Below are 24,970 nucleotides of genomic sequence, written 5' to 3' on the forward strand. Positions count from 1 at the left end.
ATCCATCATTTTAGGGGTTGATCCATTTAAGGAACTAAAACACAGGATATCTCATCCATTTTTACTCTGTCTCTCACAAGTCCTCCATCTTTATGGCAGTCCAATACTAAATAGCTGAGGTGCCACTTTGAGAAATAGATAGTGTCTTTTGTTCCTTCTGACAAAGTTGCCTGAAGCCACTGATGTCACTTTCATTTTACTATAGTAGGTTAATGCCAAATCACAGTAACATTTTGAGTAAGTGTGCCAAAAGACTGTTCAGCTCCACCAATCGCAAGTGATCTGACACTGGAAATAAGCCTGTAGACAGCTCCACAGTCTGAAAGTAATGCAATAACAAGAGAGTCCCTCACAGCTTAGCCGACTGGGTCTAAGATGGCAGCAAGCCAGTGACTTATGGGCTAAAGCTTAATTTTGAGCCATTAGATTATATCCAAACAAGATCGGATTTACATTATTTATCACCGCCAAATGTTAAAAATTACCTCACTAATGTGAGCTTTTACTGGCATTAGAGTGTGTCGAGCCTGACACGACTGCATTCCCACGATCTGTGGAAACTTGGCTTCAAAGACACATCCCGTCACTTGCATCCCGATTATGTAACTTATTAAAGGATGATGTCACACCCACTCTAAACGTCTTGTTGCCTACCCTCCTGCAAGTACGAGTAAGTGATTTGGACTTGCCTGAAAAGTTAACTTTTCTATCTGATAAAAAGAATGCTTAGAGTGATAATTTGACTTTGAAATGCTAAGTGAGTGAATCTGCTGTCAAAGTGCTTAGCGAGTGATTTTTTTGCTCCTTCGTGTAAATATTTCAGTAATGTTCCTGGCAGGATATTATGGGACTCCATCTTGAGTTTTTTTGTCTGACTATCAGCAGAGCCCTGTTTTACTTCACGGACTACTTCATTTCTTACATGCACTCATTTATCACAAACTGATTGACCTGGCTGGTAAGGATAAAGCCAGGCCAAGTCTGCACCATAGCAAAGCCAGGTAGCACTGAATGTAGTCTGTGCAAAATGGGAGAATGGACAAAGTATGATACATAAAAAGACCAGCCCTAGTGCCCAGAAATACTCTCCAAATTACAGTATAAGTAACAAACAATGATGGGTGTTTCACAGTAAATAATATCCAGGAAGTTAAGGCTTTATTTAGCACATTCGGTGTTATCTTTAGAAATCATATCAGCAATTCTTTTGTTTTAGTGATAGCATCTTGCCTCTATTTATACTCTTTTTTTCCATTCTTGTTCTTCTAAGAACTATGAGGTGTTGGTTTGTAACGGTAAGTGGTTAGAGTGGAACAGAAAGGTTGACCATGCAAACAGTGTGTGTTTATCAGCAGACTAGACCTCAAAATGTCTTTGTGGAATGTAAAAATGTGAGCCATTACCAGTGAGTACGCCTATGACAAATAGTGTTAAATAATCATATTATTCTTTTTCTCACATTCTGTCCCTTCCTTCGTTTTTGTTCTTCTACAGTTTCCTACATTAGAAGAACAAGGCAGCACCAGTGGCGGTGTGGTGATGTAACTTTCCACTCTGCCAATCAGGGACTCTGCGAGCAGTGGATCCATGTTATCAATGAGCAACTGTCATTACTCAGTACGTAACCGTTTAATGATGTTCTCTAAAAGACTTGGTAATGTACTTTGATCAGTTTATTGACTAGGATCCATAAAAGTGCCATGTATTGGGAATCTGGCTTGGTGAGTACTAGGGCAAATACAAAGTGGAGTACACATGTCATTAAGCTGCACTACACAGAGACAAAGGTCAAATGTAACTGTAGGAAAAAAGTATTCAGTAGCGCATTGGTCGCGTGAAAGTAGCAGTTGAGGCAAAGCTAATTGATTTTAGCAATGTGTGGTCCATGCCAAACATGACGACTTCATTAATTTTATTTAGAGATGGCTACCTGTTGTTCTTCAGGCTACGATTGGACTGTAATATGTTGTGCTGTACCGTTTATTCTGCATGGAGACAACAGGTATTCTGGGAGGATCAGGCTTTTTATCTCTCAAGCTATTTCAATAGCTGTCAGCGATGTGCGCAAGGGATACGCAATACAATCTTTTTCTGAGTGGTTTATGGTCGACTTCATTGGGACACCACCATACCGTAACTAACGTAAGTTACTGTAGCGCCCAAGGAAGACCTCTGAAACCGGAAAAGGATGCTTTTATTGTGGGCTATATCAATAGTGTTTGAGGTAAACAAAGGGGAAATTACATAAATGAACAGTATACAGACCAATATCACAAAGACCAAGACACTGTAATAATAAAGATTAGGTTATTGTTCCACAGTGCATATTTTCTGTTTCAGTTTCTGTTTTTTTTTAGTGGTATCGATGCCCTCAGGAGAGCCCAGAGGCAAACCTACAATATAGTTTGCCCTCCTGCGTTTCTCTTCTAGACAGTACCTCACAGGCATAGACATACAGAATGGAGCCAGCAACAGCAGTCTGACAAAATACATAAATGGTGGTTTTACAAACATAAAAAGAGGTGTACTAAAAATATATTTGGCTGGCATGAAGAGGATGTCCATATTATTGTTTGCATCCATCTTACTCCAGATGGGATCCAAAGAATCAGCATAACTGTCTCCTATATGTTAACATGCTTTTTAATAACAAAATATAACTCTGACTGAAAATGTACATAACAGCAAGTCATCAATCACATTTTTTATTTGGGAAGAAAAAAAAAAAGTTAAACCTGAAGATGTAAGGAATTTAATATGGTTTTCAATGATGAATTAACATATTACATGACCAGAAACATATCAGTAACAACATATTGAGCTTTTTACATGTTTGACCTAGTTGAGTGCAAAGTACAGCGCTTTACACTTAAAATGTTATTGCAAAGAGATTACACGATTGAGTTCTACAGGATTTAGTGTATAACTAGCATGTGAAAATTAGACTAAGATGGGTTTAACCCATTTGAAATGGTCTAGTTGGCCCCATTTTGTCTGGCAAGATGAACCAATTCAACAAAAATTAACTGCGTTCTGTGAAGATGAAACCTTAGTGTGTTCAATAGGGTTATTCTGCTCCACAGTACACCTTTACATCACCCACTGACAATCCATTTATGTAATCTAATGGAACTTTTGTCTTATTGCCAAACAATATTGCACCCTGTATTTCTTTGTGCTCATTTAACTCTTGATCCCAATCCATTCATTTTCAATTGGAGCAGCTGCTGTATCTCAGTTTGTTGTCCTAAATGCAGTCTTCGACAACAGCCATCAACAAGCCATTTAGTATTCTCCATTGCAGCGCTTTGTGGGTTTATCACCGAATGATGCAGCACCTCTGAATTGCTTCACACTCCTACCATAGTCAGTAGACACACCATTTATTTCTTGAGCAGCATGTTTTTGGAGACCAGTCAGTTTGACTGAGCATTTTGAGAAAGGTCTCTGGTTAATGAAAACTTCATCAAGCTGCTGTCAGTTACACATTTGTTAAAAAAAAATAAAAAATAAACCGTCTTTTTAATGACTCTCTCATTCTCCTCGCTCACTTTGCAGCCAACCGACCAAAGAGCCTTCTGGTGTACATCAATCCCTACGGAGGAAAGCGGCGCGGGAGGCGTATTTACGAGCAGAAGGTGGCTCCACTGTTTCGCCGTGCCTGCATCTTAGCAGACGTGATTGGTGGGTTCCTATCAGTAGCGTTCCTTAACATTTAAATAAAAAATGAGTCTTGATGGCCGCCATATAGATCTCCACTGCCACTGTGGCCTCTTGAAGGGACCGAAGAGGCTTGCAAGGATATGATTTGGCTTATAGTGCCATTAATCATGCCACCACCTTAATGGAGGCAGTGATAGTTGATAAGCTTGGGTATCCAAACACATCTATTATTCAATAAGTGTTTGCTACAGCTACACATAGTCTGGGGTATTGATGGGCTGCAGGATTGTTTTTGTGTTATTATATGCCTGGAAAACAGATTTACTGTTGAAATATTGTTTTTGTTGGCACAGGGTTCATTTTGCAGGCTAATATACAATAGCCGAATTAAGTTGTTGTGTGCCACTATGCCTTTGCTTTTCTGAACATTAATCTGCACGATGACCGGGTTCCAGGGAATGTTTCAAAAGTGCAGCATTTTTCCTTGTCTTTTTTCCCTCGGCATGCTTGTTGTGCTCGTCAGGCCACAAAGATTCAAGTTATTTTGTCTGTATGTTCCCTTTCATTATAGTTGTACTAACACTTGCCATTTGATTTGTTTCCATAGTTACAGAGCGAGCCAATCATGCCAGGGACCACTTGAAGACGGAGGCCAATCTAGATAAATATGACGGGTGAGTTACTCATGCTCGGTAGCTGCAGCTTTCAGGCATTAAACACTGGTTCTTCTCTGTGATATGAAGTAGACTTTTGTCTGTTCATATTGTAAGAACGCATTTTGAGAGACTCGCCCATAAGCTGTGTATCAATTATCACATTTTAGGAGTTTATGTGGCCCTGTTGTGCTGTAATCTGTGTTGTGTCAGATTTTAATGACTGAGACAAAGCCCTGTATTGTTACAGAGTTTTTGTAACCTAGCGTGATTTTTGATCAGTGTTTATCTATTTAGATTAGGATTTCAGTTGGCAGATAAACATCAGTAGACATTCTGGTAGTGTAACAAAGAGATGCTGTTTTAATCCTTCCAGGATTTTTTTTCTTCAACCTCATATTCAAGGCCAATTAACATTTTAACCTGAAGAATGGCACTAGAGGAAAAAGGAACCTAAGTGTAAGCATATACAGTCTGAACCTGTAGTAGTAATAATAATAATAATAATAATAATAAATAAATAAATAATAATAATAATAATAATAATAATAATAATAATACCTTCAGATTTATTGGAGTTTAACGGAAGGAATTTCTGAGATGGCTAGTTTTTACAGTCTATAAGATAAACCTGTAGTGCAGGCAGTTGCAAGATATCAGTCAATAGTATCTGAGAAGTATCTTAGAGCAATCTGCTTAAAAATGGAAACCGATAAAATGCTTTTGAAATATTTGATCTAAAAGGTAGCTTGTAGACAGATAATAGTAAAGGACCCAGGACAGATCCCTGTGGTACTCCATGAGTTGAATAGGTAGTGGAGGATTGACTCTCTATAGCAACACAAAAGTTCCCTACAGAGAGATGGGAATACAAACTTTTACCCTGGTATGCTTACTCAATGCTTTAAGTATTCAATTAAAATCAAGAGGTAGCAAAAGCAGCGGTTCAGATCTAAAGGCAATAAAACAGATATCACTATGAATGTGTGAATTTCTCCATTTTACTATACTTTTAGGCATGTAGCTGATACTGTTCTCGAGAACCACTTATAATACAGTAACTGTACAATAAATCTAAATCTAAAGATCACTCAAATAAGCCACATAATTTTGTTTTTTAGCAATTGTACATGATGCTGCAGCTCAAGAAAATGCAATGGTAAAATGCAGCTCATACCTGAACATAAAGGGCATCAATAACATGAACTGTCTTTCCTGCTGAGTGCCCTGTCATCTCCAGCGTCTATCCAGCAGGTATTTAGTCCAGCAGAGCAGGGTTAGGGTCCATTATGTTTTTACTCTGCAGTTCATATAATGTATAGGTCTATTTCTGTAAGGTTTTGATATAGACTTAAAAAAGGTGTAATGCTGGGTGGCACAGTGTGATATTCGTATTTATTTAATGCTTTCACTTTCACTCCTGCTGCCCACTGGTATTATTGTCAAGATTTTCTGGCTATGTTGTAGTTTTTAATCATAAAGCTGTGCTTTATTGCAAACAGATGCACATGTTTGAACACCTTATGTGGCATTCACCCAGGCTACCTGTATGACCTTAAACAATCATGTTCAAATGTGTCACAGAACTCATGTCCAACTCGTGTAAACTGTTAATATAATTTCTCTGTCCAGGGTGGTGTGTGTGGGTGGAGATGGGATGTTCAGTGAGATCCTGCATGGGTTAGTCACCAGGACCCAAACAGACAATAGAGTGGACCAGAACCAACCAGATGCTGAGTTGGTGCCGTGTTCTCTACAAATAGGGATCATTCCTGCCGGTGAGTTTTGGTCATTATATCACATAAAAACCATATACAGGGTTTTGAAACCGCAGTGGATAAGGAATGATTTAATCTACACAAAAGTCAAAGCGTAAAAATGACATGTGATTTGACGTGCTAACTTAGCTTAGCTAAGCTAACCTACTTTAAGTTAACAGGCTGCTGTAGCCTTATATTTAACTGACAAATTTGAGTGGTACCAATCTTCTCATCTAACTGTTAGCACAAAAACAAATTAACTATTTTTCAAGCTTTTCGTGAAATTAGTGTAACACTAAAGTTAAATTGCATCTCAGTAAAGGCTAAAAAATGACAACTGGAATTGTTTACATGAGAACTTTAGCAACTCCAAGTTATTTAGCGTTTCTGTGCTCCTATGGCTGCCAACACCTTGATATGAATGTATCTAAGTCACACAATATTTAGAAAAAGGAAAGAAAATGCACTCAATATGAATTACAAATGTATTAAAAAGGAAAGAAAGACACCACTTCTTTCCACCATTAGCCTTTGTAGAACATAATGTAATGCTGACATGACATGTTATAATTTGCCTAAAGGACACATTTATTTTTTCTCAAATGGAAAAACTCTTGCTCACTCTCGTCTGCACGTACACATGCGGTATGATAACGAGTTAAGGTCTCTCACAGTTGTGAAAAGTGGGAAATTACTCTCAATCATTGAGTAAATTACACATGACAAAAGTCTTGCAGTCACAAATTGTACATTTACTGTATATTTAATGCATCCCTCTGACACTGTATACTCTTAGATACTTTAATAGATTGTGTTTCGTCAAGATAAGCGTTGCATGATAACTGTCAAGTTTTTTTCTGGAATTGTGCAGAAGAGTTGCTAGAGTTTCAACAAGGCTTAAATGGTCGCTCCTGTATAAAACTTAACTTAACAGAAATGTTATTGATTTCAATATTGAAGAACCACAGCCCTGGGGTTGCTGAGTTACATAAGAGAATCTCTATGGCAACAGGGCATGGGGTCCCATCAGGGGCTTGCGGAGGGTCAGTCATTCCCAGCGCCATAAATGGAAACGTGCTGTGTGACATTTTGAAATCACTGTACTTTTCATGAGGATAGAAACACGGTGCAAAAACACTGAACAGTGAAAACTCAGAGCGGCAGGGATAATAGCTCTCAAGTAGATATACAATAGTTGTTCGAAAGAGGTTTTTAAATGGCATTGGTATGCCATTTAATGCAGGACTGATTGTAGAAAGGGTGCTTTGGTTTGCTTACATCAAGAGTTAAACAAACCATCAAATGGCCAAGGCCAACCTCTCATCAATGCTTGTAAACTCAAGGCAGGTTTTTGCCACCCCTTCAAGAGCATTGAATAAGCACAGGCATGTTGATGAGCAGTAGCTTAAGAAAAAAAAAAAATCTCCCATCTCTCTCTCTCTTTCCCTATTCTCTCATCTTTCTACTGTCGACTTTCTCCTTAAAAAGGCATAAAATGCCCCAATTAACAATCATTCATCTCCCTTGATTGTGAAAAAGTTTATAACTTTTTTTTTTTAAGTGCCAGTAATGTCTCAAATATTGTCGATAATGTAAAATGTCTCAAACATCTTGGCACATACACTTTTGCTGAAGAAGAACAATAGCAGGCATTGAGCTTTTGCTACAAATGCCATAGGGTGCGATGCGACCGTAAACTTAAATGCTTCGTAGATCTGTGGTTCTACGCCATCATGAGAGAGTATTTTTGTCACCTAGATGAAAAATGATTTATATTTTAAAAAAAAAAAAAAAAAAAAAAAGGGGAAAAAAAAATATGAGATATTTCAAAAAAAAAATACTACTGATTTTAGCTAGTATGGTCTGAAGAGAAATGTTCTATTACCCTGAAAAATTAATTAACAAAAAAAAAAAAACACCCCTTTTAAAAAAAAAAAAAAAAAAATACATTCATGTACTGAGGATTCAAATAGCAAAAATATCATTTTTGGGGCAGCACCAAAAAGCATCTAGACTCCATTGTTGTCCCTGAGATGAAGATGATTTCACTGCAAAGATGATCTTACTGGCGAGACAGTTTTGGGGAAGATGCAGATAAAAACTGGAGCTTCTCCACTGAGGATATGCCTTTTGACAGTTTATGCTCTCTCCTCTGAATATGCCAACAGGCTACTGCGGTTGAGTAAAGTAAGAGGAATAAAACATTGAACATCTGAGGACTGAACATCATTGAACATCTGTGTGCGCCACTTAAATCCATTTTAAAGTCAGTTGGCTTTTACTGGGTAGCTTTAGAAGAGTCAAATAGCATATGTCAGAGTTTTTTTTTTTACGCTCAGCAAAATAGAGAGTGCAGCGCTGTCAGAAGCAATAGGAAAGTGTTCGGATGTGATTATAAAGCTTGGAGGGGAAGAATCAAAGGCCACATAAGTGATATTCATAGAAAGCGCAGGAGAAAGCTAGAGAGATTGATCATCTTCATACTCATCTGTGTGTCCACTGCCGAATGACGAGCCCGATTCCTCTGTCACGCTTCTGTGAGCCAGCTCAAAACATCACTAGTTAGATTTCACTCTCTTTTCTCCCTCACTCACTCTCTCGGTCTTTTATCAGTAGCAGTAGGTCCATTTCACCACTTGAAGATGATCAAAGTAGGGCAGATAGGTCTGAAATTACGCCATGTGGTGCAGAAAGAGAGATAGAGCCTTTATACCTCTCGAGTTGAAATATTTAATATCAAACTCAACAGTTCTCTCAAGGCAGGGGATGCCTCTTATCCCTCATTTGTTGGCTGAAGAGAGCGGATGATAGTCCCGGGCTCGGAGCTATCCTATTAGTTCACTTCATGACTGAAACGTCTCCTTACTTCCGCCTAATAAAATCATTCAACTGAATTCTTCGTACTTGGTTGCTTTGAAAGTCATGTTACTCTACCAAGGACCACATCTTTTATGGCCTGTGCAGTCAGGTCTTACTACTGGAGATAGCAACATCTTTGAAAACACATTGTAGAGTCCAGTAATAGAAAGCACATCTCAAAAACATCATAATATCAATGTGATATTGTATCAGAAGGCATGTGCAAATTTCCCTGGTTGGTCTAACCAAACTCCACTCTGTTATTTTTAGGTTAAGAAAGTAATTTCACTAAGATAAAATGATTAAATCAAGCGTCTGATTCAATTCCTGTCTGCATGAGGTTGACACATCCCTGCAACAACAAACTGGGTTAGGCAACTGGCCAGACCAGAACTGGTGTATGCAAATAATGAAATAAGGAAACTGCACTCTTTATTTTTTTTATAAAAATGGGAACTCTTACTTATCCTGCAAATTTACTAGATGGATTGGCAAACATTTTGCACATTCATTCATGGTTTCCTACACAATGTATCGTGAAAACTTTGGTGATCCCCTGACTTTACCTTTAGCCCCACCAAGAGATTCACATTTGTGGTTTGCAGTGACCTATTGACTATTGACCTGATAATCGTCAGACCACGTATTTAGTTTGTCCAATTCTTTGGTTTATGATCAAACTTAACATTCCCATCAGCCCCAACTGTACTTTGTGCTCAGTGCTAATTAGCAAATGTTAGCCAGCTAACACGCAACACTAAAATGGTGAACACGGTAAACATTATAGCAGCTACAAATCAGCATGTTAGCATTGTCATTGTGGTTTACCTGTGTTTTTTGCCCCCAACGGTGCCTTCCCGGCAGCGCTGCCTGGAAGTCACCGTTGGGAGGCACTGGTTATGGTTAGGGTTAAGATTAGAGTTAGGGTTAAGATTAGGGTTAGGTGCCTTGAAGGCAGCAGTCGCAGCGCTGCCTGGAAGGAGCAGTTGGGGGCAAAAAACACCATTGAGCGTCATTGTGTACATGTTAGCATGCGGATATTAGCGTTTAGCTCAAAGCACCGCTGTGCCTGAGTACAGCCTCACAGAGCTGCTAGCATTACTATAGAGTCTTTTATGTGTATGCCTCCCAGTATGCCAGTAGGTATTTGCCAAACAAGTTTTCCAGGAATTGTTACGTACATACCAGTTATGTGATCTTTCAAGTTTTTCTGTTGGCACAAGTTGTTGTTTTTGGAAAACTCACATAATTGGCATCAGGAGGTCTACCGCAACTACCTTTTAATCTAACACAGAGACACCAAAGTCAGACACCAAAGTTTCTACACATATTGGCTTTAAATGGTGGAGGTTTACTATGAAAAACATATTTTTTTATTTACTTTTAGTGAAAACAGTGTACTGTATGTGCAAGTTAATTCTTAAGTTAAAAGGCATTTTTCACATCACAACAGTTTTTTTAACATGTCTACACCGGTGCTATAATGGCTGACCATCGACCTGTGTGTCTCTTATCCAACAGGGTCCACTGATTGTATCTGCTTTGCCACAGTGGGAACCAACGATCCAGTTACTTCTGCTTTACACATCATTGTGGGTGAGTAAGTAACTGAAAGACTCATAGGACTTACAGCATGCAGTGTGTCAGGGTGGCATGCCGTTTCAATTTTCTGAGATGCTACCAGTGTTGTGTAGGAAGCTGCAAACAACCAGTGGTTATTACAGCAACTGGTTTCAGTTTCATGTCCATTTGTTTGTTGTGGTAACAAAGCAGGGAGTTGCTTTTTACAACTCTACTGGGTGTTTCTTAACAGGTGATTCCCAGCCGATGGACGTGTGTTCAGTTCACCACAATGACCTCTTTCTTAGATACTCCGTCTCATTGCTTGGCTACGGTTTCTATGGTGATATACTGACAGACAGCGAGAGGAAGAGATGGCTGGGTCCTGCTAGATATGACCTGTCAGGTATGAGGGCCATGATTTTCTTAACTTGAATGACTCTTCAGGCTAAGTCTACCTACACACGTTAACCTTTTATTTTTTTTATAACCGTTGGCTCACTGACATATGAGATAACTGACTTCACACCTGCTTATTTTAATGTGACGTAACCTGGTTACGGTTCAAGTGGTCCTGCTCCGGGCCCAAGGATTAAAGATAAAAATCTAACACACATTCTTAGACTTGGATTTAGTGCAAGCATTTGTGTAGCTCAGAAGTGGGACTCACTAACACCTCTTCCCACTGCGGCTGCACATAAAGACTTGCACACATTGTACGGTAACATGCTTTAACAAAGACATCAGCCTTATGATTTAAGTTATGAAACTGAGCTAAATTAAACTGGGGCCAACTGCACAGATGACAATGATTTGAAGCATGTATAGAACAAGTTCTGAATCTGTGTGTAAGAAGAACATAAACCTTTACACAATGCTTAATTATAAATCTCACCTATTCTAAATCCATCTGCTTGTGCACTTACAGGCTAATGTTGACAAAACACCAAGAAACTACAGCGACAGTAGTAGCTCTTTGAGGCTGTATTTAGGCACAGTTGTGCTTTGAGATAAATGCTAACCCCAAACTGGTTGTGTCCCCCAAAGCCTAAAGCACAGCTGAGGCTGATGGGAACATTATTGCCACGTTTCATGGTAATCCATCCAATAGTTGGCACAAAGTGTCAATCCCATGGTGGCACTAGAGGTAAAAGCAAAAAAAGAGAAAAAATATTCCTCCCAAAAAAAATGTTTGTTGTGTTTGTGTCCCCCAAAAAAATAATTTAATTTTTTTTTTTAATTTTTTTTTTTTACAAAAACAACTTGCCTCGTTTTTTTTTTTAATGAGGCCCTAGGGCTATCAAACGCAACACGGCTTTTAAATACACACACTGTGTGTTACTTTTACTAGAGCATTATCACCAAACTTTTTTTTTTTACCCAGTTAAACCTACAACAGCCTCTAGAGAATCACATAACTAGAATAAAAAAAAAAAAAAGTAGTCAAATTTTTTAGTTTTGCAGATGTGTCGCTTTAGGAAATTTTACTCTTTATTGTCTTGTTAGGTATAACTGAAATTAAATCAAACACAACAAGTAAAATATATTGACATGGCATTCTGTGGCCCATACTGTTGTTTTGTTCCAGGGGTAAAAACCTTTCTGAGTCACAACTATTACGAAGGCAGCATCTCTTTCCTCCCCGCTGAGAACAACAAGGGGGACCCCAGGGATAAGCTGCAGTGTCGATCCGGGTAAATAAAGCATCAGAGATATCCATTTCTACAGCTTTCTGGCACTTTTTCACAATGTGCTAACTTATCTGATGCACTTCAATGGTAGCAGTGCACCTGCCAGAGCTTAAATGGGATAGTTTACTTTGTCAGGAAGCCCATCTGATTTATTGTGGACTAAGAGCCCATTCAGTCTTTACCAACAAAATAAAATGCTTTGGTTTTTGAGATGCTGGGCGCAGACATTGTTTGCATTTGTTATGGGGACTGAAAGGTGCTGAAAACCATTAATCTGTAAAATGCCATGTTTCCTGACAACTTATTTAAACCATTAAAAGAGAAATGATGATACCACAAAAGGCTTCTCTGGGTGTAGACTTCTTTGAGCATTTTTGACAAAAACAAAACAAAAACTAATATTGTTAATTTAATATTTAAATAGCTAAACACAATAAAAATCATTTTAAGCTGGACTGAATTTATTCACTCCTGATGAGTCATCCAAGCTAGTTAAAACCTTGAATGTCACAGCAGAGCTGACTGTTTGATGATTGTAAAGCAAGGTTACGCTGATATTTCAGGTGCCGCATCTGTCAGCCCAAGCCCTCATCAAAGGACACACAGTGGGAGATGTCAGAGGAGAAGGAAAAGTCTGATAAAGGTATGGGTACACCAAATGTGTCAGATTTATCACACCGAAAAGCATATTTGTCATTTCTCTGCCTCGTTATCCGCTTGTTTGTCCATTTTGAAACCATTTCTAGAATTCTGAGATGTGTGAAAATGAGTATTTCTAAAGGGTGTCGTTTGAGAGAACAAAGAAAACAGAGAAGATGAGACAATCCCACACTGGCTCGCTTTTCCCTTGAAGTCACACACACACAAATCATCAGGGGAGATTTACATTCTGCAGTACCAGAGGTGCCCGTTTCACAAAGCAGGTTTAGTGAAAACTCTGAGTTTGTTAACCCTGAGATGAGAGAAACTCTGGGTTTTCCGTTTCAGAAAGCGAGGTTAACTTAACCTCAGAGTCAGTTACCATGGTAACTGAGCCTGGGAACCTAACCTGGTTGGGAGCAGGTTTTCTTCAATAAACCTAGAGTTTCTCTCAGTCTCCTCCCGCTCTTTCATTTCCTCATTCATTCATTCAGTCTGTATCAGGCGCATTTTAGCACAGTTTGTTATCGGCATGAATAAAAATAAAAAAAACATGACATGTTCTTTTGTCGACGATCCTGTTGATGAAGAAGCTGTATTACTTCACAGGGAGTTAAACATACGTCTGGAGACGATATTGAGGCCCAGAATATAGATAACAACCTATTTGAGCGGTATTGTTTTTCTTCTAGCCTACATAACCTTCTCCGTCCTCATATCACTAACGTCACCCATCGTGGACATGCGCTTACATCCCAGCAGATTCTTTGTTATCGCATTACGGCAGTTTTCTTTCCAACATTGGTGATGTGGAGCATATTAGTAAAGCCACTGTATAGCAAAGCGCCGACAGAAGAGCGTGAAGCTCTGAAACGTGTTTTAAACATTTTTGTAGTGTTCCCTGGACACAAACCAGTAAGAGCCATTAAAAAGGAGTCCCACAGTATTGCAGGTGAATGATATAAACCTTTTGAAATAAAAGATTATGAATTCTGTTAATGATGGTGCTGCAGCCTCAGAATGGGATTAGTAGGGTTAGGACTTTTTCGCCGGCAGGATTGCACCTAAATGAAATATATTATAGGTTCAATACCATTTCACCAGTAATATTATACTTATGATTAAATATGATATTTGGAACTAACGCATTTACTCTAGCAGCAATTTTCTCCCACGCAAATTATCGCTTTTGCAGCAGCCGCTGTGCTTTTGCTTTTTTAATGAAATACATGTTCAAACTCGCCATACGTGCGCATGAGTATTTCCGCCGACCCGTTTGTTTGTGGTTGTTACCATGGTGAATTGTACTACCATGGCTCCATTCATGCTGCCTTTTTATAGTGGTGGTGCACGCGCTTAACCCTGAGTGAACCTACTCCGAGTTGATTGAACCAACTCAAATCAGCTGTTCTGGAACCGAAAAGTCAGAGTTACCCCATCTCAGGGTAAATCAACTCAGAGTTCAGGGTTAGCGAGTTTGTTAAACCTCCTTCCCGGAACGGGCCCCTAAGGTGGACTGAGTGTAAATAACAACATCATCTTCCCCTTCTCAAAGATCTCCATTTTCAGTCGGGGTTGTTTTTCTCCCGCGGCGGCATGGCAACATTCTTGATGAGATTCCTGATGAGTTATTGACGAGAAAATATAAACTGATTTTAATGACACTGCACAACTCCCCGCCGTGCCCCGCCGGAGACTTTTTTTTGCCTATCGATTTCCAAATCTCCAGCAAGCACCTCCCTGGAAGCAGATGAAACACCGACTCCTGTGTGTGTGTGTGTGTGCACCGGTGCGTGTTTGTGTGTGTGTGTGTGTGTAATTGGACCTTCAAAGACGCAGAGTGTGGTTTTTTTTCTCCCGTCTAATTAGTGTCGTTACATTAAATTTTACATTTTCTCTCTTGACCTGGCTATCTGGGACTTCATATGGAGTGTGTGTATGTTTTTCCTGTGTAAATATGAAAGCGAGCGCAACCTGTTTGCGTGTGATGTGTGACAGACTCCCACTAATCAGGAACGAATTTAGCTTTGCCAGCTCTGACAGGGGGTTTGTCTCATGCCAGTGCTGCCGTTTGTTTTGCGATTTAGTGTTTTTTTCCCCCCTACTTTCTGGCGAGGGAAATCTCAGACAACTGCTAAATCAATGAGGCACGACAAACTCTCTCTCTCTCTCTCTCTGCAAATGAGCCTCCAAAAGCAAATACTCATTTGGAAACATACTCCTAATGCAGAGCCTACAGTCCAGTTGGAATATTTTTTTTTTTTATATATTCAGCTTTAATCACTGCTTCCCAATTAGAATATTGTTGTTTTTATGTAGCCTCAGCGGGCTTGTTATCATCGGTTCGCGTTATCACCTCTGTAAGTTTGTTTTGCAAAATGAGGGGGAAAGGTAATGAATCGTTTTGCTTTCCGAGATCACATAATTTTCCCTCTGAGGTTTGGACGTCTGTGATCACTTTTTTTTTTTGCAGCTGGTGACAGGCACTGGCGGCCCCCTGCGGGGGATTTTGTGTCTTTGATACGCCATCATTGCGAACATTCGCTAATCTCCGAGGAACAGAGCGGTGATTTGTGAAGTGTAACCGTTGCGTCTGTTATTTCAGATTTAGAGGCCACGTGTGCATTCAATCATAAAAAGGCAAACCCAAGGTTAATCTAATCAGTCTTCTATCTATACGACTCCCGCTTTAGATATTGTGAAACCTTCCTTGGCCATATTTAATTGCATTTTAAAACATAAGACATTCAGCACTCTCTCTACAAGGGTAACACACATTACTTTCAGCACTAAAGTTTTCATCTTGGCTCAATCATCAGGGTAAAGCTGCTCTGAGAATTCCTGCCAAGACATCTGGATCCTAATGGACCCTCATCAGCATCACTGCTGATGTGTAACAAGCTGGGGAACTTAACCTTAAGGTCTCATAAAGCAAAACACACAGGATCATTTCAAAACCAGATTCCGCTACTGCTGCTACACAGATTATTTGTTTCAGTCGAACATCAGCACTTCTGGAACATCCAAACTGGAGCCTGAAAGGAATCTGAATTTTTAGCTTACACAGTATGCATCTCTTATCTTACTTGCACAAGTAAGAAACTTAAAGCCGGAAGAATACTACAAACTAAATCTAATGTGGCATGTTTGCAAATGCTGCAGAACTGCAGCTGGCAGTACAGTGTATTCACTGCAGCTCAAGGTCTGTTCATTTAAAAAGTGTCGATAGCAGATGGAGAGGATTTAACACTGCAGTAAAACAATACAAGAAGAGTTAAGTAAACCAGAAACCAATGTAGTTAGAAAGGTGTAAAAACCAATAAAACAACCAGGCATTCCTATCAATTGCAGGTGATTGTGTGCTGGGAGGGGGGGGGGTGGAGGGGACTTGATGTTGGTTGGAAACTCAACATTTGGTTACTTTTGATGATTTACGGTTTGTATTAGTCCCATCTTCAGGTGCATCACTAATGGTCAGCATTTTATTTATCATTGATTGATTGATTTTTACTTTAGTGAGTCGAAGAGACGTATGCCCAAAAGTACAGCTAAGCAAGCTGTACGTGTGGTCATACTCCCAACTCTTGACACCTCTGTTTCAGATGGCATGGGTGGTTGGAGTGTGATCCGTGGAAAGTTTATTGCCATTAACGCGGCCAGTATGAGCTGCGCGTGTCCCCGCAGTCCACAAGGCCTGTCGCCCTCTGCTCACCTCGCCGACGGCACCACGGACCTCATCCTCGTCAGGAAGTGCTCCCGTCTGAACTTCCTCAGACACCTCCTGCGACACACCAACAAAGAAGACCAGGTAGGAGTGAAGGAGCGGTGTTAAAGTATGGCATCTTTAGCTCAGCTCAGCTGACGTTACCCAATGGGAATACTACTCACTTTATGATTTCATACTTCTAAAGTAAGTGTACATAAACCGTGTACGAGTCATGCTGTAGAGTATGTTTCCGAATTGAAATGAGCTGGAGACATTTATGTAATTTGTATCCAGCAGAGATAAGAAAAAACACATCACAAAGAGTGAAGGAATTCACCAAAATAAAGCAAAAAGACGTTTAAGCCTCCCGTCAATCACTTTCCTGCTAAATTCAAGTTTTCATCATCAGGAGTTGCTCGATCTGTGCACAGATGAACTGACAGGGTGTTAAGTCTGTAAAGGAGCGAGCAGAAGGCAGGAGTTTGCCCACTTGCTGTGCTAGCACCTCCATTTGCTGACTCGGCTCAATTTCCCAACTATGGTTCACTTTAGTTCAAATGCCTTAGCCCTAGTGCCTTCCCACGTATCATAAATAACCTCCACCCCAGTCCAGAGAGGCACCGGTAATCGCTGCATCAGGGATATGCTGTATGGGAGAACAGGCTGATACCAGACTAATGTCCTCTCAGGAAAGCACAAGTATTGCCAGGGGAAGTCTAGTGATTAGTAATTATTACCTCAGGAAGGACCTTGGGAAGCTTATCCCACTTAGAAGGATCTTGTAAGTCATTTTATCTACAGTAGCTGCCTTGGTAAAAAAGTGTTCAATTGCAAAGTGTGTTTTGAGCGAACACTGACATCCTGAGGTGAGTTTTAACTTTGTGATGAGATTTGATTAGATTGGGAGATTATGTATTGGCAGCTTTGAAATTAATAGGATTTAGTAGTAGAAAAGGCGGACAGTTTAATACCAAGAACAATTAAGAAAACGATAGAACATGTTACCAGAGCTGCTGTTATTACAGGGAAATGTAGCAACTTGAGGAAAGATGTTGCTGCTCTGTGTGACATGAAGCGTGTCCCTGCAATACCACGGCCCCAATAAAGCATATTACATCCAGATGACTGAATGAAATTACCAACGTGTGTGGGCAAAAATCAAATTACCAGCATTCTCTGGTGATGCTAATGCAGAGAGGCCTAAAACAGATTTCATGACGACAGAGAAGTTGCCCAATATATTAAAATCCAATACTGAGAATCACCAAGATGTAACTGTATCCATCTACAATTTGAGTTTAAGGGGTGATACTCATTTGCATAAAAAGGAAAATGTGTTCCTAAAGGAATTCAGTTTTCATGTCACTTGTCAGTCTGGCCTGGAATCCCACAATGCCTTTCAAAAAGATTGGCTTGTGTCCCAAATAAAATGACCCGGGCGAACTTCAATGGGTCTTTACCGCGTTTTGCCTTTCGTCATTCAGATGTCAGAACTCTCTTATGGGGACGCTGTCCAAATGATAGCATCAATGACCACAGATCTCAGTGGGTTGTGGTACTGGCAGTAAAAAGGCACGATGTGGCACGTCTCTAGCTTGAGGTCGCTGCTTAACTTGCAACACAGAAAAGGTAGACAAGTAGTCGTATGAGTACGGTGAGTGGGACTTTGCATCGGAGTTCACTTAATATCAGCATCACTGTCCAGCCAAGCGCAGAGAAACAAGGAGTGAGAAGCCACTAAGCGTATTCATGGCCTTGTCAGAAAGCCTTTTAGGCAGACCGTCCAGCATGAATGCAAAGCTGCTGCAGTCATAAAGTGGGTCTGATGTGAAATAAATGGCTGTCACTCCACTTTCGGGATGACAGAGTACGAGAAAGAGAGAGAACGAAAGGATAGAGAGGGGAAAAAAAGAGGAAAAGAGAAGGGAATAGAGAGAAAGTGGCACCCCGTGAAGTAGAAGGAGGTATTGCGCCAGGCAGAGCTCAACCTTTCTGCGACACTGAGTGAGATGAAAGGCGATTTTGACAAAATAATTTCTTTTCATCTCTTTCTTTCTTCTCCTCACTCCTCCGCCATTTACACAGTTTGTATGCACCTCCATTTCATCTGACCTCTACTCTCCCTCCCTCCCTCCATTTTGCATTTGATCTCCTGTTGGCTGTTTTCCTTTATCGTAAATGGGGAGGAAGAAAAATAAACCGACGTGTAGTTTTGCTTTTCATTATAAAATCATCAGGAGTCCATAGAAAGACAATGGAGGAGAAATTAACTTTTTACCTACCTACCGCTAGGAGCTGGAAGTAAACTAAAGAAGAATGGCATGCCAGGAATCGTTTTGTCACCCGATGTGATCATCATAGTTCAGATAAATATGCCACTGCCCATTCAGTTCTATTTTGTGTATATGATTAAGTAGTTTATGGTCAACTCGGGATATTTAAATGGTCAAAAAGTTCATGTTGTTTCTAAAAGGCAGCCTGAGTTTTGAATGAACCCGAGTAGAACCCTAATCCATTTATCCACCAAAGACAAATTGTGGTGACTGTTGATTCTTGATGGATTATTTTGTTTTGAGTTTTTAGCAACACTAGCAAGCAGCATATTGATATTCACCCTCTTTTTAGTTTGCCCTCAATCCATGAAGTGCAGCTACTGTAATGGAGCTTCATGCCGAGGTACTTAAAAGCATATTTTCTGAAAAGTTAGCGTCTTCAGAATACAAGTGTGTGCTTTCATCACTTGTCTGTAATTGTGTTCTGCATATTTGTTAACTGATTGAAGTACTCTTGTGGAAACCTGAAAATGCATTAAAAAGACAAAAAAAAAAAATGCATTTGACTCTAAAGAGCATTTTTATTTATCAAAAACAATTTTACACAAAATTGAATTTGGTGAATCAAAAAACTGTGGGAATTGTTGGGTCTTTTTAAATTGATCCATTTGATTTTTAAATAGAGTGTGGTCTAGACCTACAGTACTCTATCTGTAAAGTGTCCTGAGATAACTCCTGTTATGGTTTGACACTAAATAAAAACTGAATTGAAAACAAAGATGGACTCTTGTGTTCGCACTGCTCATTTTCAAAGTGCTTGCAAGTGCTTCTGGAGAGTGGCGGTCTTAACCTTTGCACCATCTGTGGACACATCTGTTCCTTCATTCATCTATCTGTCCATCTCTACTCCTCCTCCTCTCTTTCATCTATTTCTCACCCATCTCTGCTTTCTTCCCCAGTTTGACCACTCGTTTGTGGAGGTCCACCGGGTAAGGAAGTTTCGTTTCCAGCCGCGGCAACATGAGCTGGAGTCACTAGAGGACCTGAGTGACAGTCCAAAGAAGACAGGCTTCAGGCCCATATGCTCCGCCCAAACAACCTGCAACTACAGCACCTCCCACAGCAGCTGGACCAGCGATGGGGAGATCCTGCCTCACGCTGCCATCCAAGTCAGGTAACTAATCCCAGAATCACCTGAATATACAATCCAACGCCAAACTTACTGTTATTTCAAGCACTCTAGTCCATGCATTTGCATGTTTTGTTAGAAATAAAGAAGTTGTTCAACGCAAAACTAAAGAAAGTCATACTGAGGTGCAAACAAACAAATCCGACATAGTTTCGACTCAGCACTGGCAAAAACAAAGAAATTAATTGTCATTTACCAGTAATGATGAATGTTTTGCCCATATATAGGGCTTTTTAATGCTGTAAAACTGAAACAATCATTTTGACTGCTGAAGACCGGCATGGTTCAATCACTTTTCCACTGTGCCAGCTTATTTTGCGTTTTATGAAGCCCTTGACGAAGGAATTTACTTTTTGAGGCGATGAAGACAGGCAGAATCATTCTTAGTTTAGATGAAGACTGGCAAATGGCTTTGAATCAGCACACATAATATTGCAGAAGAGGTAGAATGGAAAAAGCATTGAAATACTTGGCTCCTACTTATTGCATCACCATGGTGCTGGAATTCACAGCAATCTGGATATTACAGATATAATCTCCAGTTTAAGTTGCTCTAAAATGTCTCTGAGTGTCATGACTTAAGGCCTAAGTAGAAATAGATCATGTTCTGTATGCCGGACAGCTCTGTATTCACACTTCACTCAAGTTACACTCACACATACAATTCTTAGCCTGTTAGCAGTGTGGCTCTACAGTGTTGGTTGGTTGGTTCGTACTCTGTGTTTAGTGCTAATTAGGAAGTGTTAGTATGCTACCAAACTAAGCTTAGTGAACATGGTTAACATTATGCCTGCTAAACATCACCTTAGAATTATTGTTATTGTCAACAGGTTAGCATTTAGAACAGTACAGTCTTACAGAGCTGCTAACATGGTTGTTACATTGGTACACTATTTGGAAACAGACAAAAGGATCATAAAGGATAAAATAAAAACACTTCAAAGTTTAAAGTCTTTACAATATAAAAGGTCAGTATGTAGGCAATAATTACCGCCTTACCTCTATGGTAAATATCTAGCTGGAGCAGCCAGTTAGCTTAGCTTAGCGTAAAGACTGGAAACGGGGAAAAGCTAGCCTGACCGGGCAACCAGCGGAGACTCCAGGAAGTTACTGGTCTTGGTTACTGGAAATAATCTGGAACATAACCCCAAAAAACAACAAATTCTTTTTACAAATTCTTTTTTGTACAAATTAAACAAACAATATGTTAATTAATTAGTGAGCTTTAGAGTTGCTGGTAGGTGGTTTTTGATACCTTTTGACAGAGCCAAATGTTGAACTATTCCTTAATATACATCAACAAGAACATGGTTGCTTATGAAGCACCACCCAACAATATGTAACTTATAAGTCAATACTAAGTAAAATATAAGTCAACTTGATTGCTAGTAGTGTAGTAGCTAGTGATAAAGAAGTTATCCTACTTGGCTAGATAGAGATGAGAGCAGCAGTGCCATTAGCGCCGCTAGTGTCCAACATACTGTGGTCAGGAGACTCTTTCCCTGTTCCCTGCTGGACGATCTTGGAAACTCGGCAAAATTCCCCTCTCATTATTCTGGCCCTGTCCGCACTTCAGCTTTCCCCACTATCAGATCTCTATACAGCCGGTGTGGCACTGCTGGACGCATCATTTATTTCACGCACCATTGTACTTTGCCAATGATGCATGGCGCTGTAATGTTGCTAATTTAACGGCCCTCCCCATGTTAAAAGGCTACTCCCCTTTAATTAAAGCAGAAGTCTGTCCTTTTATTGCCTTTTCCTCACCGCTAATCGTTCTTGGAGTGAGCCAGCCAGAGTGCTGCTCGGATAATTAATGGTAATAGCCCAGGCTAGAAAAGAAAGTGAAGAGTTTTGCTTTGGAAGTGAGAAATGCACATTTAAAAAAAAGTGAAACTCAAGTTGCCAAAATGATTGAACCAAACAATTAAAAACAAGCTAGGGGCCTTTCATGTAATTATAACCCAATCATAGTGCTTCCTTGATTTTAGAGTTATATGTATTGTAGTGTGATTGGCATTCAGTATAATAATAATAGACCACTACACTGGGTTGAAAATTATAAGTTACCATGCTGTTCCATCATCTTAGCTATTTGTAACAGGTGTTCAAGTAAAAATGCAGGTGATATTTAGTAGACAAAGGCACAGGCAGTAATTGAGGCAGTAAACTACTGTACCACAATAGTCATCTTGCCTGTTCACAGCTTATTTTTCTGCCCATATACTTTTACCTTGCATGCATCAGGATGTCTTATGCGTGTCATTATAGTGCGTCAGCCCCATCTGCATTCTAACATCTGTTAAAGGTGTCTCATTTAAAAGGTCTTTATACCCAACACTCCACAAAGATTGTCTCACTTTCAAGTTTGCGTGTTAAGTCTGCACACAGGGGTGCCGTTCCATTGCTTTTACATCTGCCACATGGACAGTAAAGGCTCATTGAAAAGAGCATAGTCATTAAGTTGATGGTTTGTTATTCAGGCTAAATGATGCGGTGTGTGTGTGTGTGCGCACACACACACACACACACACACACACACACACACACACACACACACACTCACTCACTCTATCTTCCCCTCTGCAGTGTCCATGGCCAGTTGATCAGGCTGTTTGCCCGTGGTATCGAGGAGCAGCAGCAATGTGTGTTAGAAGATCCTTGTACACTGTGGGCCCTGGAGCAAAGCACATACCAGTCAGTGGACTGAGGACTGGACATTTAGCTGCTAGAAAACAAAAACTGAGTTGCACTTGGCAAGAGTTTCCTGGAAAAATACATGCATAGCATCAGTGTTAATCCCAAACGCTGGCGACCCATCCCTCCTTAGTGTATTTGCTTAAATGCAAGAAGTCCTCTCAATGCACAAGAAAGTGTGTTTAAAATTTATTTTTTTTAAAGCTGAAAAGGCTCCCATCGCTTGGCATTCAAAGAGAAAAAATTATGGCTAAAAAGTTACATTGCAGGATCTGTTACTGAAGAGATTCAGTTATGTCCTTGCTGCCATGTGGAGCTGTTATGTGCAAAATTGCCTCATGCAGCTTTAACTAACCCCAAAATATGATATGATACAGCTGCTAGTGCCAGCGCTGCCATATTCAAACCTCAGTGTCAGTTTTTTTTTTTTTTATCTGTACTTTTTGAAAAATGGAAGATTTTGAAGCTCAAAAGGATCTCAAGCTGCCAGATGAAACAGCTGAACTGGACTGAGCTGGACTCAGCCGCAACAATCTGCGGAAGGTTTTTATCCTACCATGAAGGAGAACACAAATAGGATTTCTCCCTGTATAGCAAGGAGAGACAGCCAAGGAGATACTGCTTTGTTACAAGGATGAAGAAGAAAGGCCTGTGAAGTACACCGATGAACTGAAAAGACATATAATGCAAAAAAAAAAAAAAAATTTAATCTGTGACCCAGGTGGAAGCAGATATGAGCCAAGGGCACTAATGAAAAGAGCTGAATACACTGCTAATACACTAACAGGACCCCGGTGAATTCTGGGTAATAAGGCAAAGTGGTTGCTAAGTGATTTGGTGTGTCTCAGCACTGCTGCGGTGCACCTGTGGCTCTGAGCTTTGTTCCTCTCTTGCCGAAAACTACTGACAGTTGAATCATCATCACCTGGGATTAGCCAGAATTATACATTGTTAACTTTATTCATGATAATCCATTGAAAATGTTCATAAAGCCAGACAGACCATTGGAAAATGCAATGATAAAACCCTTTTAAAAACCACATGCACAATAATATTACGTTATAAGTTGTGTTTGTGTGTGTCTGTTTAGGGTTAAGTGTGTTTTCCACAATCCCTTTAGGGACGTGCAATCATTGGAGTGTGTGCGCGCGTGTGTGCGTGCGTATGTATGTATTTGTGAAGGTGCCAATGTGATGAGTTGGCTCTATCACAATTAGCCTCATGACTGCCATTTTGCAGATGCTCTCTCACTGCAGCCAAAACAATGCTAACACAAGCACCTATTGATGAGCAAAGACACACACACAGACGCACACTTTCTTCTATTATGCTTTTTCATATATTCCTTGTCTATGTGTGTCTAACTGTGTTAATACTGACTCTGAATGTCTGTTGTAATTCACCTTCAGTTCTCACTTTTGTCAGCATAGAGTATGTTCTTTCAAAGAACTGGATGCTTTTAAATCCTCTGTGCACACACACTGAAATGTATGCAGACACACACAGAAACTGTGAAAGTGAGAATTGTTTTCCGGTAGGCTATGGCCAAAAAGATTTGAAAAAGCTAAAGAATTTAGCAATTCATGAGTGACAATGCAAAGAAAGTTGAACTGGAATTTGAATTCCCACTATTTGGTGTAAGGACACACACGCTAGCACGCTAGGAAAACTAGCTTAGACTCATGGCTTCCACTAGGAAAGTTAAAGATAGTTAGCTTAGCTTGCTAACATTAGCACTGATTACCAGACATTGCTTCTTGTTTTTGCCATTTCAATACCTGCTGAGTGAGTACCTACTGTTATGATTTCTTTGCAAAAATTAATTCTAATTTCAGTTGTACTTGAGTTTGACTTTAATCTTGCTGCTCTGCATATTCGAGTAAACAAACTGTGATTAGATACATGAATGATTTATTCTCTGAAAATGCTCAATAAAGTCCTTTAAAATGTGGTCCTTTTCATGTCCTTTGACTGATCTTCATGGAGTGCCTGACACCAGTGACGTTTCATTCCCAACACACACACACACACACACACACACACACACACACACACACACACACACACACACACACACACACACACACACACACACACACACACACACACACACACACACAAAGGTCAACGCACTCCCTTGCTCTGGCTTTCTCAATCTTTCACTCTGTCTGTCTGTCGGTCCATCTATGAGTAGAATTTAATAGGGTTCTCTGATGTGAGCGAGATGTTTCATTAAAGAACATCAGACATGAAAGGTCTCTGCTGAGATGGAGTGGTATT

The 24,970-nt window shown here is 39.9% G+C and overlaps 1 protein-coding gene and 1 long non-coding RNA gene across 2 annotated transcripts in view; one reads left to right on the top strand and one right to left on the bottom strand.

Annotated features, from left to right (window-relative positions):
* cerk (ceramide kinase) overlaps positions 1-24,641 on the top strand; it is a 39,286-nt gene extending 14,645 nt beyond the window's left edge. The window contains exons 3-13 of the mRNA XM_039791349.1: positions 1,495-1,617; positions 3,559-3,684; positions 4,271-4,337; positions 5,949-6,094; positions 10,457-10,531; positions 10,749-10,901; positions 12,084-12,189; positions 12,750-12,829; positions 16,428-16,633; positions 19,764-19,978; positions 22,583-24,641. Of these exons, the coding sequence (XP_039647283.1) occupies positions 1,495-1,617; positions 3,559-3,684; positions 4,271-4,337; positions 5,949-6,094; positions 10,457-10,531; positions 10,749-10,901; positions 12,084-12,189; positions 12,750-12,829; positions 16,428-16,633; positions 19,764-19,978; positions 22,583-22,703 (1,418 nt within the window). The 3' untranslated portion in view covers positions 22,704-24,641. The remainder of the gene's footprint in view (positions 1-1,494; positions 1,618-3,558; positions 3,685-4,270; positions 4,338-5,948; positions 6,095-10,456; positions 10,532-10,748; positions 10,902-12,083; positions 12,190-12,749; positions 12,830-16,427; positions 16,634-19,763; positions 19,979-22,582) is intronic.
* LOC120553191 lies at positions 16,495-22,682 on the bottom strand. Its single transcript, XR_005638127.1, has 3 exons — positions 22,564-22,682; positions 20,993-21,127; positions 16,495-16,606 (listed from the first exon to the last, which is right to left on the bottom strand). It is a non-coding gene; the product is annotated as an uncharacterized LOC120553191 (long non-coding RNA).
* Positions 24,642-24,970: the final 329 nt, after the last annotated feature.

The sequence above is a fragment of the Perca fluviatilis genome, chromosome 23 (genome assembly GCF_010015445.1).
Source record: "Perca fluviatilis chromosome 23, GENO_Pfluv_1.0, whole genome shotgun sequence".
Taxonomy (NCBI): domain Eukaryota; kingdom Metazoa; phylum Chordata; class Actinopteri; order Perciformes; family Percidae; genus Perca; species Perca fluviatilis.